The 16,506-nt window shown below is 38.2% G+C and overlaps 1 protein-coding gene across 4 annotated transcripts in view; it reads right to left on the reverse strand.

Moving 5' to 3' along the window:
* palld (palladin, cytoskeletal associated protein) overlaps nucleotides 1-16,506 on the reverse strand; it is a 129,404-nt gene that overhangs the window by 56,122 nt on the left and 56,776 nt on the right. For all 4 annotated transcript variants that reach the window (XM_088922252.1, XM_088922244.1, XM_088922228.1 and 1 more), the window contains exons 4-10: nucleotides 16,420-16,486; nucleotides 15,786-15,903; nucleotides 14,337-14,405; nucleotides 12,201-12,342; nucleotides 10,651-10,674; nucleotides 8,779-8,898; nucleotides 7,249-7,594 (exon numbers count right to left, since the gene is read on the reverse strand). In XM_088922252.1, the coding sequence (XP_088778378.1) occupies nucleotides 7,249-7,594; nucleotides 8,779-8,898; nucleotides 10,651-10,674; nucleotides 12,201-12,342; nucleotides 14,337-14,405; nucleotides 15,786-15,903; nucleotides 16,420-16,486 (886 nt within the window). The remainder of the gene's footprint in view (nucleotides 1-7,248; nucleotides 7,595-8,778; nucleotides 8,899-10,650; nucleotides 10,675-12,200; nucleotides 12,343-14,336; nucleotides 14,406-15,785; nucleotides 15,904-16,419; nucleotides 16,487-16,506) is intronic.

Below are 16,506 nucleotides of genomic sequence, written 5' to 3' on the forward strand. Positions count from 1 at the left end.
CACATGCAAAACATAATACTTGTGCTTAGGAAAGCACAATTAAAATATTTAATGGTCTGACGCTAATTGTTATTACACCCCCAAATACTTCACTTTCTCCTAACAGATTTATGCAACCTGTAATCAAATACTATTGTATGCTACTTCATCCATTTAAGATGACAACTGCAGTAGAAATGTTAAGGGATTAAGCAGCCTAAGTGAAAAGAAAAGAGGTTCCAGTACACAGGAGCACCTTAATAAAAACCACTTATTAGAGGAGTAATTACCCAAGAGTAAACATGCAGGCAGGACTCCTCTATTGTTATAGCTTTGTTTTCCTTTTTCTTGCTTAAGCCCGGTATATTCCTAACGTTAACAAGGCTTGATTTTACGGCTCTGTGAGAAAGATTCCTGACTGACACATGAAAATGAGCTTTGCAAAACCCATAGGTCTGTCTCATTTTTCCCACAGTACACCTGCCCACTCCTAGGGACCTGATTTACTCAGACTGCTGATGTAAGCTCAGGTTACCAGGTACAGGCATGTTTATACATGTTTCCTTTTTGTCAAAGAGGCTCTCTTCAATAGGCATTGCATCATCACCCCTAGCAGGAAGGATATTACTGAAGTAAATTTCTTTGTAATTAGTGAAGTGACAGTGAAAGCATAGGCATTGAATCCTTGAAACAATCCATTTTATTCAATGCGATTTTCAATTTACAAAGTAGAGCAAATTAAATTTCACTTAGTGATTTCTTCCTGTATCATATAGGACAGCTTTAGTGCAGTACTTTATCATGTGTGGCTGTTCATAATTGCTCTATGTTATGTTACTTTCCTTATTCAAATAACTCATGAATACATCACAGCGTCATATGCATTTCACATAAATTCCATACCAAATAATGTATTACTTCATTTGTAAAGCAGTTTGTATTTTTAGCAAATTTCTTCATATTTAAAAATTATACTTGGCTAAATATCAAATAGCAAACAAGCTTGACTTTGAGATAGTGGAATATCAATAAAGTCTTGAAAAATGTGTGCTGTCATCCTATAGTGTATGCTGATGGAAATACCTATGGACTCCGTCAGGAATGTAAGATCTTCAAGAAGGAAACATATTTGTACAATCACACTAAGGTTTCACATTTATTTGGTCTTTTTTGGGTCTGTCCACTGCAGAAAAGTAAGGATAATAACAGGTTTTGATTTGTAAATAAACATATTGCTCACTGTACCAATGTATATGTTGTTCACCTCCTAAGATGACTTGTTGACTTGTTTAGGTTTAAAAGAGACTACTGTAATAATCAAATTCTGACTCTGAATCTAATTACTTGCAATTTTGCCCTATATTCCATGAATTGTCTTTGAAAACAGTAAATCATGCAAATGTTATCTATAATATATCCAACAGTTGTTGTGTTTCTTTAAAAAACCTCACTCTAGAACTGGTAATGTTTTCTATACAAACTATATCCTATATCCTGTATCAGGTACCGTGATAGTTACCACAATTAGAGAATTAAAAAACTACCCTGTAACTCCTTACATATCACACTTTCTGTCAGATTCTGGATCAATCGCAACCTTAAAAGCTTCCTTGGCCTTCAGGTTCATCTCAGACAATCATTTAACTTTTACCAGATCTTTAAACTGCCAGTTCTCAGAACAGCACTCGCTAGCAGCATGTGCTGTACTGCAGGTCAGTTTAAGTTGTAGCAGGCTGGGTAAGATCCTGAAGGGGTGGGTGTGTGGACCAGTGTCTAATGAGCTCTTGATTAGCTGTTATACAGGCAGGATGTGCAGTGTGTCAGCTCCACCTAGTAAGGTCAGATCTGGGAGGATGCCAGGGCTGGCGAATGATGTTGACTCAGCCAAGGGCACATTCCACAGACAGAGCCACCGAGAAATAAAATATGTTTTTTTTCCAGAAACAATAATGCTCCCAAAAATTCTTTCCCCCTGTTAAAGATATATAAGAGGGTACAAACTCCACACAATTTATATAAAATACAGTATGCACTGCCTCTCTAGGAAGAGACACTGCAGTTTTGTCAAAAATGGATAGGCTGACCCATGATTTACTGTAGCCCTGGTTGAATTAGACATAAATAAAATATGTAAGAAACCACTACAGTGCTTTTACATTACATAGCTCCACGTAGTTTAGTCCTTGGTGAGAGGTTCAGACTACAGGCAAACACATCTTTAACCCTGAGAACACTGCAGCCTACAGGACAGCTGTGAGGGTAATAAATCTGATGAGGAGGATAGACTAGATTAACTGTGTGTTTGTTTGTGTCTTCTGAATGGTGTCAGGTCCCTTTTTTTTGTATCTTTCAGTTGTTGTTTGTAGGCAGTACACAAATTATTGCAGTGATCCAGTGTTAATCGCGCCTTCTCAAAAGGGTTAATCTGATATTGGGTATCTTCTAAAATTCAAAATGACGTGTTTGTGACCTCAAGATGAGTTGTAGTTATCAGCAGTGAAGCAATCCATAATTATTATTTATAGCATAACAGCACTCCCTGTGGCCTCCTGTGTGCATCCATCATAGTCCTGTCTGTTGCAGTGAATTACACTCTGTGCTGTATTCATACTGTATGTGCAATGGAAGAGCTTATTGTGCGATATAAACCACAGTCTAGTTGATATATATACTTGCTAGCCTTTGCATTCTGCACTATCTTGCTTTGCAATTCGTATAACCTCAGTTAGAAGCCCTTTGCTGATAGAGGGAGCAGAAACAGTGTTGTTTTCTGTGACCTTATATTTTGCTTCACTCACGACGGCTGAGTGATCTTCTGCCAATGGGTCATAGTAAATCATTCTCACACATCTTGACATTCAGCACACTCTAGATTGGAACTTGATTTCCGCTCTTTTTGTTACACTGAAGGTCCATAAATCATATTGCTGCCATAAATAAAACATACTCTTTGTTCAGCGGTGTCAAACTCAAGTGTTTGTCACAGCTGGTACCTGAATCCCCAAGTACACCTATAGCAGCCAAAGTAACCAACAGCTGATAAGCCCAGACCACTACAACCATAAACTACTGATACAACACGGTAAAGTTTCCTAATTGTATTTGAAACACAAACAGTGACTTATTATTCAACATCCAGGCAAGCTGTCTGCATAAGATATTACAATGAATTTCCTGATCAGTTAGGACTATAATTTTTAATTTTTAGAAATAACTCATTATATACTAATGGAAAAAAGAAACGCAACATTTTCTGGAATGAGAATACTATAGTTATAGCTTATGTACTTTCACAAAAAGTTGTCAATTTGTTTTAAGCCCTCTGACCTGCAATACAGCTTGTGCAGTGAGGCATTGCAACTTGCCAATCACACGAAAGCTCGTTAGGTGCACTTCTACCCAACGAAGTCCAGGTGGAACATTTTGCCTGTTCAGGTCACCTTTAAAAAGGCCTTAATTCAAAGCTTAGGTCACTGCAAGAAAAAACCAACACCTAGTCAGTTTTTTGTGCATTCCATAATGACTCGAGTGTCACCAGAAGCAAGGGAGAGGGCCATTGGCATGCTGCAGGCAGGCATGTCATGTGCCAGTGTTGCCAGACACTATGGAGTAAGCCGCTCCACTGTGTCCCAACTGCAGAGAAGGTTTCAGCAGACTGGCAGGACAGATGACCGTCCATGATCCGGTCACCCTCGAGTGACCACACTAGAGCAGGACCGACACATCAGACTGGTTCATCTGAGAGATCGTTTCAGATCTGCCACCCGTACTGCTGCTGAAACTGCTGGCAGACACAATGCCCACATCAGTGACAGGACAGTGAGGCTCCATGCTGCTGGCCTTAGAGCAAGGCGATCTGTCAGAGGCCCTCTGCTCACACCTCCTAGACGTCACACTCGACTGGCTTGGGCCAGACAGAGGCTGAGATGGACTCGTCAGCAGTGGCATCAGGTCCTCTTCACGGTTGAGGCACTCTTCAGCGTGTTCCATGCAGACGGGAGGTCCAGAGTGCGGAGGAGGAGGTGTTATGTTTCTTTTTTCCATCAGTATATTTTGACCAAGTAATTAACATAGTGCAATTCTGAGGTTTTTGTAAGAACACTGATATACCCTTTACTTAATGTGTAACTTAGAACGAGGCTCAAAAACTCCATCATAACTGCTTCATAAACACTGCACAACATGATATAACCACAAGCATAATCCTAAATCCTAAACCACAAGCATAAAACCACCTGTGAAAATGACATCACAGGTGCAATGATTCATAATGAGACATTGTTTCAGCTGTAAATTAAGAGGAGACCTCCAGGTAGAGAGAAGTCAGGTGGAAATAATGGGAGAGACAATTACAGACTTTAGAGCTGACAAGGACTCCCTTCAGATGCAGCTCAGTAACAGTGATCCTCATACGTTTGTGTACAATTTTATTTTGATAGATGTGTTTTTAATGTTTCAAGGAAAGCATTAATAAAAAATTCTTAAAAGTGACATAACATGTATCCACTTTAAGTAGATCCTAAACATAACTCATGATAATGTCATATTAACAAAGCAAAATATTATTTTGTAGTTCAAGTAGCTGCATCAGTATGCGTAGGCTGGAAAGGAACAAATGAAGGTTTATTCCATTATGAAAAGAGAACAAAAGAAACGCAATGTTTCGGCTGTGGAGCCTTCTTCAGGTCATAGTTCTTGGGGTTTGTTTCAGCATGGAACAAACCTTTACTTGTTCCTCATTCACATATTTTTTCCATTTTAAAAGAAAGCTCCATATTAATTTATATGCAGCTACACAGTGCCTCATGTAAACTGTACTAATAATTTACAAATATTTGCATGCAGATTGTTTTATGCCTCGATAAATACCATAAATATTTACCATACCAAACATTAATGGTGTTTTGTAACTGTAAATTAATAAGTGATAAATGTACTTATGGGTTTCAAATCTTAATTTAGAATTAGGCCAAAAATTGACACAGCTTAACAACACAGGAAGACAACAGCTGCTCCCACAGAGTTTCAACTGCTCAGCTGTTTGTAGAAAGAGTAAGAGGTGGAGGACTCTAATTTTGGCTCTCGTCTGCTCAGTATTAAGTCACAATTTTTTAATGTTTTATTTTCTTTAAGGTCTTGGAAAAACACATGCAACCAGGGTCACACCCTGAAGTTATGACGTGATATTTATTGATTTTAACTTGGGAAGTAAAGAGTCTTTCAACGCTAGGTGGAAATCCTATCCTGCGTGTTCTATCTGTCTGCTATTGTAGAGAGAATTCACACGGCTGGAATGTGCTCAGCTTCCTTTCATTCTTTCATTTGTCTACAAATGAGACACCAACCTGACTCCCTTTTCCTAATAACAGCAGTACTGCCCCCATTGTACAAACTGCAGCCATGTCTGTTCTTACTTTGAAATGAAATAAAGCTGATATGAGATAGAACACTTCTTGCTTACTATCAGAGGTCTTCTGATGTGTAAGCATTTGCAAGCCCAGACCATTTAAAATCTGATACTGGTAACACTGTCTATTTCCAGCAAACAATAAGAAGATCCAGCCCTTTCTAAAATCATTGCATCAAGGTTACTTTTGCATGTGAATGAAAAGCAGTACAGTTTTAATCTACCATGGAAGGACTGTAACATGGAAGAGTCTAAAATATATGTTCCTTTCCTTTTATTTTTTGCTTGATTTGCTATTTTTCCACTAAATAATATTTATGTTTTGATACTAAACTAGTATTTTGTATACTAGTATACAGAATTAAAATTTACTGTAGATTCATAAGAGCGAAGGGAGTGAATTAGTTTCTAATTCAATGGCAAAATTAACCGTTTCAGGCTTTAATGGCTCAAATCTCTGTGTTCTTTAAAATTACATTTCAGCTTTTACATTTTACTTTAAGTAATATTTTAAAAGCCCCCATAACTGCATGTTTAAAGGGAGCTGGAATGGATATACACCGATTTATATGCAAGTTTTATTCGGTATCGTGCGCACAATGCAGTCACTGATGTTTAATTAATTAGTAAAAGGCCTGCATGTTTTCATGCAGGGAGTCATGTACTGGAAAAACTTTAATTATTTCATAAAATGGGAATAGAACGTACTGTAAAAACACTTTTCCAAATAAAAAATTCAAAATAAATTTATATTAGTTTGAAGTGCATGGGACATTTCTATTCAACTTACCAAAACATCATAAACATGTATTAATTAGTGGCAGGCAGGATTTGACACCCAGATTGTATGTTTCTGAAATACACCTGCTCTGCTATGCAGGTTAATAATCAGCCAATGGCTGTCAAGTTAGTGATACTGTGATTCATGCATTTCAAAGATATAAAACATAGAGGAAGAGGATAAGTTGCTAACCTCTCAGATTATGATACTGAAAATACCCAAATTAAACAAGGCAATCATGCAGTGGTGCTATTGCATACAGTTGATTTTATATTAAGGAAATATATTATGGTTTGGTAACCATAAATATCAAAAATAAGACTGATAGCTTTAGGCTGAAAGACCTGTACACTATGTACTGTAGGTAACTCTTTCACTGACACTTATTTGTCTTATTTTGAAAAACTATGATCATATTACATTTTCTCTGTATAACGTAGATTATAATTCAAGAAATTCTGTAGTTTGATTTTAAGTTTTTGCCAAGAATTCAAACAATAAATTATTATTTACAAGAAAGATGGCTGTTTTTATCATACAATTGTTGCTTTTCATAAAATATTCATGACATATCAGTTAAGCATTTTGAATAGGCTCAGGAGAGATTTCCTATACTGTATATAGAAGTTTCACAATGCAATCTATTTGGTCATAACTGCTGTAAGCCTGTCTGTCCAAAATGCCCCTTCAGAATTCTCAAATTCAGCTCTGTTCTGCTAGCCCTACTGGGACATATTCTTAATATTGTATGAACTGTATACACTGTATGTTAATTTACTAATTGTATAACTTACACCCGTGAAAACAACCGAGACAATAGAAACTAACTTGATTTCAATAAAACATCTCAGATATGACATAAAACATTGGTTTTTTTGGATCTTAATCGTATCATAAGTTTTCTGTTTGAACCAGACAACTTGGGCTTAGCGCTAGTTCTCTAAAGAGATGAGACGTAAACATGATTTGATACGAACCTTCCAATTCGCAAACATTTAAGAGTTTTCTCAACCTCCAGATGCCCGGCATTTCTGTGTGCAGACCCTGTGAGACTATGCTCAGGAGGAGCAGAGGTACTTACAGTTTGGGCTTGGGCTTGGTTGCCAGGGGCAGCTCCTTCACAGAAGAAGGGGTGACTGGAGGAGACTGGAAAGAGGCATTCATCGCCTTGGGAACCCCAATGGCCTGCTGGTTACTGTGGACCCCATTGGTCTTCTCCTCTCCTAGGCTGAAGTGCTGCACTTTTAGAGCCCCCACGCTGGGCCAGATCTCCAGCTCGTTGACATGAAGACCCTCTCCAGAGGAGCACTTTGGCGGGAGCACCAGAGAGCTGATTTCTGATGGGGGAGGAGGAGGCGGGAAGGACTGTACATCCTCCAGGGCAGAGTATTCAGCTGAAACTCCATTGCTGGAGGGCTCTTCGGTAACTGTTTGGCAAGAAACAGCGATGGAAAGAAGTTTATCTCCCACTTCGGTTTCGGGGGTTGGCGATGGTGAACCACCGCCTCAGGATCAGAAGGGGAAATAAAAACTGGATACTGTCATTGTAAACTGAGCCGGATTGGCTCCCTCAGGAATCACCAAGTATTTCCTCTGTATTTAGAATTTATACTTGTTTCTGTATCCAGAATGTTCAAGTGTCGCCTTTTCATTTCTGTCACTCAGCAAGTACGTGTTCTTCAGGCTTTCCCTCCTATGTCTGATTTTGTTTTGCTGTATTTACCCTGCTAACTTACTAAATTATGTGTGTCATTCACCTCCAAAATAATGAAATGTCATTCTACCGTTCTGTTTTTTTATTTACCATAATGGATACATTTTCAGTGAATTCAGAACAGGGTGAAAGACGGGCTCACACCACAGGGGATGCCCATCAATCGCTGGGCACACACACACAAACATGCACATTTCGACGCGCCAGTTAACTTGGACAGCAAGACCGAGGTAACCAGAGCACCTGGAGAAAACCCACACAGATGCGGGGTACACATATAAACTCCACACAGAGGAGACACCCCATGTCCTGAATCAGACCCAGGACGCAAGGGCTGTGAGGCAGCTGTGCTAACCAACACGCCACTTCTCCTGCCTCCGACAATAATCAATACAAATGATGGATCGACGAGTACCTATCACAACAAACCTCACTAGTTATTTCCTGCATTAAATAATGCTCATTAAAGATTTATGTCAATTCGAAAAAACAATCAATTTGTGAATCTCTATTTTGAGAAAGCAACATGCATAATGGAAGATTTTGTCACGAGTAATAGAAATCTTGCAGTAGGATGACATCGATAATACATCCTCCTGCAGCATCCTCCAGGAACACTCCAGCCATAACGTCCTAAGCGTATTTTTATGTGACAGAAGCAGTCCTTCAGTGAGTGCAGCTAGATACAAATCTAAACCTGAGGTCACAACACCAAAAACAACAACAGCAACAACCCCAAAACAAAAATATTTTAACATCCTGGAAGGTTAAACAGGCCAAGCAAAATTGCATAACTTTGGACGGTAGCCTAAGAATGTCACAAGGAAAGGGATTTGAGCATTCTTCAATAAATGGGCTCATTTGTGAGGAATGTTAATGAAGCCAGCAGTCCCTCACCTGAGTTCACAGCCAGCTGAGCAGAGCAGCTCACTGAGCCAAACCTGTTACTGGCAGTGCATCTGAAAACACCTCCATCTTCAGGGAAGGTCTCAGCAATCACCAGCGTACAGATCTCCTCTGTAAATGGAAAAAAAAAATACAACACAGAATTAAAACCATGAACTATTTCTCATATGGCCCTAGTATTTCTTTTTTTGTACTGTCTATTGTTGTATGTTGTATTTTTCTTCCAGTTTTTGAAGAAATGTCAACTGCTAAAATACATTTTACCTCCCACCCTGATTGTGTATTTTCCTAGTGCCAATGGAGAGGCATAAATTGTTAGACAAACAGACGCAAGTTAATTTTCCCCCCTTTTAAATTCAACCTCTGTAACTTTAAACTGATTGTTAAAGTTATAGTATACGATAAAAAGGTCCAATTTTTTTTTTTAGCTGTATATTCAAATTAATAAAATCCTTTCTTGATTCTCTCTACTTTTAAACTGTTGGATAAACTGAATTGTGTAATGATAAGAATTTGCTTTCAAATAAATAGGGCAGGTTATCAGTTTCTGAGAGATTTAGTAGAAGATTTCAAACATGGGCTGTAACAGATGGCTTCTATGACTAGTCGTAAACACTTCAGATAAGAAGTATCTAAAAACAATCAAGGCAAAAGATTAATTAATTGACTACTTAATGGGTTAAAATTTGTCAAGAGCCCTTTCACAAATACACAGGGTGAGCCAGCTCCCCTTACTGAATGTTTATTACACAGACATCCTTCAGACATATCAACTCCGTTAAATGTAAATTAATTCAAGAGATCTGGCATAAAGAAATATGTGTTTTATTAACGTTGCTTTCCTCCATCTCATAAATCTGGTCATTTTGTCATGCTAATAACAAATATACATCCAGACAGTTACGTAAACTGAAAAGGCAGTGGCAGTTAGCACACTGATTCATGTTCAGCAGACAGATCTTTGTGGGGTGTTTTCTATCTAAAAGAACAATGATGATCTGGGTTCTACCAAGACAAATTATCTGTGACAGACCACAAAAATCAGTTTCCCATATAAGAATAAAACGCTATAACTTAATAATAATAACGATTATAAAAATGGCATATCACTGGTACTATCTGGACAAAAAAGGCTGAAGTTAATTTTGAAAGCTCAGAAACAAAATTATACAATACAGTTTCTACAGAACTGCTTATATTGTACAAAAAACAAAGCAGGAATTGGATCACTCCAACATCATAAAACCCATTTTGGCCTGAAGCAAGACTCTCAATAATCTAAAAGTATTATTCATTCTTGAGTATCCAGTGCCTTTTCATGAGTCATATAATATCTTTCTCAGACACACAGAAGAAGCGAAGGATTTAGCGACAGCAGCTCTTTTAACACCTGGTTTTCCCTGTTAGTCACCCTACCAGCCTTGCTACTGCTTGGTCTCTGGGATCTGAAATCTCCTTCTAAATTGTTTTCCACTGTTGAATATTGGTTTTCCCAGGGTGAATGTCTGTATTTTATTATTGTGTGCTAAATGAAATGTACGTATCTCTCGTAAATGATATTTGGAATGTCATCTTAAATTACTCTTGTCATTTGATTAGATAAAAATATTTTTTTTATCTAATTAAAGAATAATCTTCACATTAGAAACAACAAGATAATTTGCAATTTCTTTTGAGCTTGAAAGCAAGTAGAATTGTATTAAAGTAGTAAACTAATTTTAAAGTATGACTGTATTTTCACAACTTTACAAAGACAGATCCACAGAGTTTAGTGATATGAAAGTACCACTTCAAAAGGTAAGGCCACTACTAAATCACAAGTCTTTTTTGATGGAAAGAACAGAAAAATAAGATGACTCTTACCAGGTTCTGCAGCAGATCGAGGCTCTAAGGAAAAGAAGAAAGTAAATGTTGAGGAATGAAATGTACAGATATGTTACATATGTAGATATGTTACACAAACTTTTTATTTAAAATAATACAGTATAATCGGAACTATAACTGAAACAGTTTGAAGTAATAAAAACTACTATTAATAAAGTAAATTTCATGTTCACTCAGACTGTTGTTGGAGTGCTCATGAACTACTAGCGATAAAGGAAAAAGACTTTTGTAGTTCATATCTTTTTTACAGTTTTATTCTATATTTGCAGCTTCGTTTCTTGACTGTTACAAATCACTTTGAACTCCTGTAAGCAGCTGTCTGACCAAACAGCTGGTAAGACTGGTAAAAGTACATGACCTATGACTTTTTTCTGTACTCTATTGATAAATAAGCATTTTTAGAATTCCTTTCTTAATACTAGGTTAAATATTTATATTTGTGCACCAAGTGATTTGTCTTGCTTTACACTACACTTGTGTTTATAAGGCAAATTCAAAAAGCTTTGCAACTCATCTCAGCATATTTAGCTCATTTGTCCTTCAGATTTGTGATTTATTAATAACAAAATCAGTCATTTCTTTTAAGAGCATTAACAGCAGATTCCATATGCCAAAGTAAATAATAGTCAATCAGGAGTAAATCTGGGGTTTGGGGCTCAAACACTCGTTAGTAAATCACACTCTGTGAAATCCTGGTCTTGCAAATTGAGTCGCGGAAGAAAATAATGTCTGAACATCTGTCACATGAAACTGGGCTAGCAGGTCAGCACACTATTAACCAGTGATTGTAGTTTTGTGTGGCACGTTATCTATTAAGCAAAGGTTCGAATTCCAGAAGATGCTGGCCTTAATCTTGCCTGTAAAGGTGAGGTGAGGGTTTTCTTCAAGGGTGGATAATGAAGGGGTTTTTCATTCTATTAATTCTGTCTTGGTCTCAGTATCATAGTGGTGAATGCTTATTTGATCACCAGCAGCCAGACAGGAAAAAAAGCTCCTGCTGTGTTTCAGCATTAGACTCCACTTTCTGGTGGCAGTCTTAGTTATCAAACGGAGGTTCTGGGAATGCATCAGGTAGACGTTTTGAACGTGCCATGGTTAATTGTTTATAATCCAACTCTTTTGCAATGTGACCTGTGATTTCAATGCGACCTGGCATGACCTTCTTCTCTATCCATTTTTCATATGTTATGGAAGCCGAAGAGAGTCAACCAGACAATCAGGAACAGCTTCCCTTAACACAGTACCCGTGCATCCAAGGATACACTTTGCAGTGCATCCTTCCTTGCACACAAATGTGATGACCGCATGTTGATATTTTGGCTTGGAAAGAACATAATGGGATGAGCCAGGCACACTCGGGAATATGAACATAAAACCAGGCATGAGCTCTCTATACTGTACGTATGCATCTGCACTGTATCTATAATGCTTATTAACTGCACAACAGCAACGCTCTAAGAATGTGAGCTGCAGAAGCTTTTGAGCGCCCCTCATATTGGTGTCAGTGGCTTTGTGTTCGGCGGGCTCACTTTTCTGCAGGATGCGGAAGTCCGGAGAGTCTTGTATCTCCTCTCCCTGCCTGTACCACTGCACACGCAGTGGGGGGGTGCCCTTCACTCGGCACTCCAGGACAACGACTTGGCCCTCTGATGCTGTGGCATCTTGCAGCGGCTGGAATGAGATCAGAAAGATATCGTCCACATCTCTGTGTTTCTTCGCATCTCATCAAAGCCACAAAGAGTCTCATTTTATAGCATTATATATAGACAAGGTACTATACATTTACAGTATTACTAGGTCGTTGATCTTAGTAAAAGTGTCAGTTAGAGCCTACTGTATATACTGTATTTGTACCCAACTGATGAGCAAATCCAAAAAATGTCAGACAAGTCAACGTACAGTAGAAAACAACTAAAAATATACTTTTTGGTTCTAACATTTATAGAACTATACAGGCAAAAGGGCCATACTACATTTGTTTTTAAGTCTGGATGACATCTGTTACTTTTCCCATACAGTGACAAGGGGTAAGGTCCAAGTATCAGCATTCATTTCAACAATCACTCCATATAAATTGAAGCAATATGTAACCCAAGCTGTTATTCATCCCTTTCATTCACACAAATGTAAGTGCGGTGAAGATGAAATCATCTTCTTTGTGGATGATTCCAAAAACATTCGAACATCTTTTTGCAGAGCGAAGACGTTGCCAGATGACACAGATGAACTTCCGTTCATCCCAATGAAATCTGATTACTAGATAACGATTATGATAATGAACAGTAGTTTAGATACTTCAGAACAAGACTGATGGATTGCAGTGCTTTCAGACCATATTTGTCAAATAAAGTCAGGGACACATTAATATATTCCTGATTTAATGTAACCTGACAGCCTTGGATTTATAGCAGAGCATTCCTGCACTTTACTGAAGTTTTTTTACTGCATACATTAGCAAGCATTTCCTTTCCTAGCAAAAAAACAATAACACAAAACATCTAAAAACAGGAGCTCAAAGAAGAAAACAGATTAAAGATAGTACCTGATCACATTCTCATAGATTTTGTAAAAATGTGACCTTCCCTTATTTCTCATGTAAAGACAACATTTCCTATCAGTTTCTGTAAAGGAATCCTGGGTGCAATTTAAGGGACTCTCACCATCCACTCAACTATTTATTTTTTTGGCTTCTAAAACGATGTTGTGCCTAAACATTGCTAATAACCTTCTAGTTTCATCACAGAGAATGAGCAGTTAAAGGCACAATTGACTCATTCACACCAGTATTCTTAATGCAGTTTTTTAAGCCACATTACCCATTTGCAGGAGCTCCTTGGTGTCTCCTACTCCTTAGAGTACAAATTAATACTGGACATAAAAAAATCACAATTAAAATTGAAATATAATTTGCACGATTCATTCATTATTAACGATTCACTCATTCAATAATGGAATTATGCAGATGTTAAACTATATGGTGTCATGAAAAGACTTTTCACTGCTCGACATTTCTGTCAAAATATAGTCCCTGACAAAGCAGCTGCCCCACCAAAGTGCAAGGCGATTGAAAAATTCCCACAAAGGACACATGCAGCCATACAACTTGGATCCATAACATGCTGTACATATCAGCCTTTTCAATCGTGTGACTGACTACGCTTAGCTGACACTCCGCAGTGCACAAAATATATGTTTCCTCCACAAAACAGACATCAATCTCTCTGGCTATTTCCTGTAAGTTGTTAATCTGTTAACTTTTAGTTGGTCAGTAAATATTTTGGTTTACTTTCTAGATCCAGAAGCATGAGCAAACAAAAGCTCAAAACGAGTTGTTATATTGCTAGGTTTCCACTCATTGTGGAATAAAAAGAAGTTCATTTTTACTTTTTAGTTTTGTATGGATATTCACATGCTAATCTAATGTTGTCATGACCACTATCACACAAATATAAACTTATTTATAAATAACTGTTTACAGTTGGGTAGAGTTGACTGAATGTACAGTATAATGTGCTCATTTAATAAATCAGTTTTTGGGGTTGAGGTTTAATTATGGAATGCCTTTGTAATTAGGCTTCTGTTTCCATTATCTCAATGACATTTAAGCTGGCAATTAATGATTGTAATAGTGAATCAATGGTGAAAGCTTATTAATTGTAACGTACCTTAGTGAAAACTGGAGATACTGCAATAAGTCCATCTTGTCCAGAGAGTGAAGAAACTGGACTCTGCACCTAGCCATGTAAGAAAAAGTAATATGCAGTCTAAAAATCCCTTTAGGCAAGTATGTTGCTAATGCTGTAAAATCAGTCACAGCAGCTTAATGCATTTATTTCCTTTAGCATATTAAAAAAGTTACACTTCAAAAGAAATCCCCCCCCAAAATAATGCCATAACTTAGCAATAACCTTTAAATGGCATTTTATCTTCTACTTTTTGTTGGTAGGAGCCAGAAGAAATGTTAAGTGATGAATGGATGAACCCTATGGTGCCACATAATGGTAATCTTGTTTAAATTATATTTCCTATTCATCTGTACACTTATCATTTCTAAATGAGTATCGATATTAATGCTGCTTGTCGTTCCTTAGTAGGAGAAAGAAAGTAGGAATACAGCATCATAAGAATCATAAGACAGGAGTATGTTTTTTTTAATTGAGATTTTAGGAATCTACTTTTGTTTTTAAAGATAGCTTGCGCTTTCAAACTGTATGCATATACAGTATATTAGACCTGAAAAACTACTTCCCGCACTTTTTAAAGAAGGAGCATCAGAGGAGTATTTTAAACAAGAACACATGGTAGAAAGGGCATCTGGGGAGCTTCATGGATCCTGATTAAGCATTAATGTGGGCAGAATACACCAGCCACTTCCCCCACACATTAAATATTGTCACTTCCACAGAGGCCATACCGAAGGGGTTTCCTGGGTTTCCTCATCACCGCTGTTATTCAACTAGAGAGAAACAGAATTAAATGTTCCAAGGCCTTCCCATGAGCCTTGAATACGCATTGCCTGTTAAGACGTATTTATTAATGGTGTCAAAAGAGCCAGACAATGTGCAGAAAATGGGTGTGATTTGTACGAGTACAAAGTATGGGGCTTGTGCTCCTTTGCTCTGAAATCTTGTACAGAAACGACCTGCTGCTTGAAAGTAAAGGTCTGAATGGGAAGACAGTTGTGTCAAAGTTGTCTGTTTTATGGTTGCCTGGCTGCCTGCTAGCCAAGCGTTGGACCGCCAAATGAACCTGAGGGAGTTTGAGCAAATTCGCAAAGACGAATGGGCAAAAACCTGTGTTCTCCAAATGTGCGAGGCTGGTAGAAACTTATCCAAGACGCCTCATTGCTGTAATTTCTGCCAAACCTGCCTCTACCAAATATTGACTCAAGGTGGGGGGGGGGAGTGAATGCTTCTGCAATCACTTATTTTCTGTTTTGTATTTATAATTAATTTAGGAGGATCTGTAGAATTCTGTTTCCAATTTGACATTACAGAGTGTTCTGTGTTGATCAACGCTGAAAAAAATCCCAGATACATTCCATAAAGTCCAGGGAGGGTGAATACTTTTGATAGTCGCCGTATGTCATGTAAGCCCGCAGGAGCAGTCGTTACCCGCTGGGCAGGAGCAGAGAGAGGCTGGATGAGGGTCGAGCGATGTGGAGGAACCTCTGGACTCTTGGCTGTGGGAGAGCCGATTGTGAGAGACACAGACGTGGTTTTTTTCTGCGCCCTAAAATGACACGGATTACAGAGGCTCAGACCTTCTTTGCACGCCACCTAATAAAAACAATCAGAATTCTTTGTTTCTTTGAGGCCCAAACCTCCAGCGAGTAACGGCATTAAATAGAGTGTTTGATGGTAAACGAATCTAATCTCAGAGTTTATAATGTCTGCATCTTTTTGAATAGCCTGTTAAGCAATTAATAAGAACATTAGAAGACCTGTCATTGCTACCAAAGTAAGATGGTAAAAGGAAAAGAGACTAAAAAATTAACAGAGCAAAAAAGAGTAGTCATAGAAATATCAGAGATGGGACTGGGGTGTAATGTATATACTGTAGCAACAAGCACCAGGTTAGAGACCTATCGTGTTCTAACCAAAACAACGGATTAGAGAGAAATAAGAAATTGAGGCTTAGCTCAATGACAACTGCTTGCAAACGTCCTTTGACAGCCATGTTAGCATGAGCTGCTCTGTGAAAGACCGAGCAGTGGCACGGGCTGGCGCTGGGCTGAGACACACGTACTGCGGCATTCCTCCTGCGTGGGCGTTCAGTGTGGATCCTTCCCCTTCTGAATCGGAGGACGATGCCCCTACACCCATGGAGCGGGAG

This window comes from Atractosteus spatula, chromosome 1, assembly GCF_055471065.1.
Source record: "Atractosteus spatula isolate fAtrSpa1 chromosome 1, fAtrSpa1.hap1, whole genome shotgun sequence".
NCBI classification, from domain to species: domain Eukaryota; kingdom Metazoa; phylum Chordata; class Actinopteri; order Semionotiformes; family Lepisosteidae; genus Atractosteus; species Atractosteus spatula.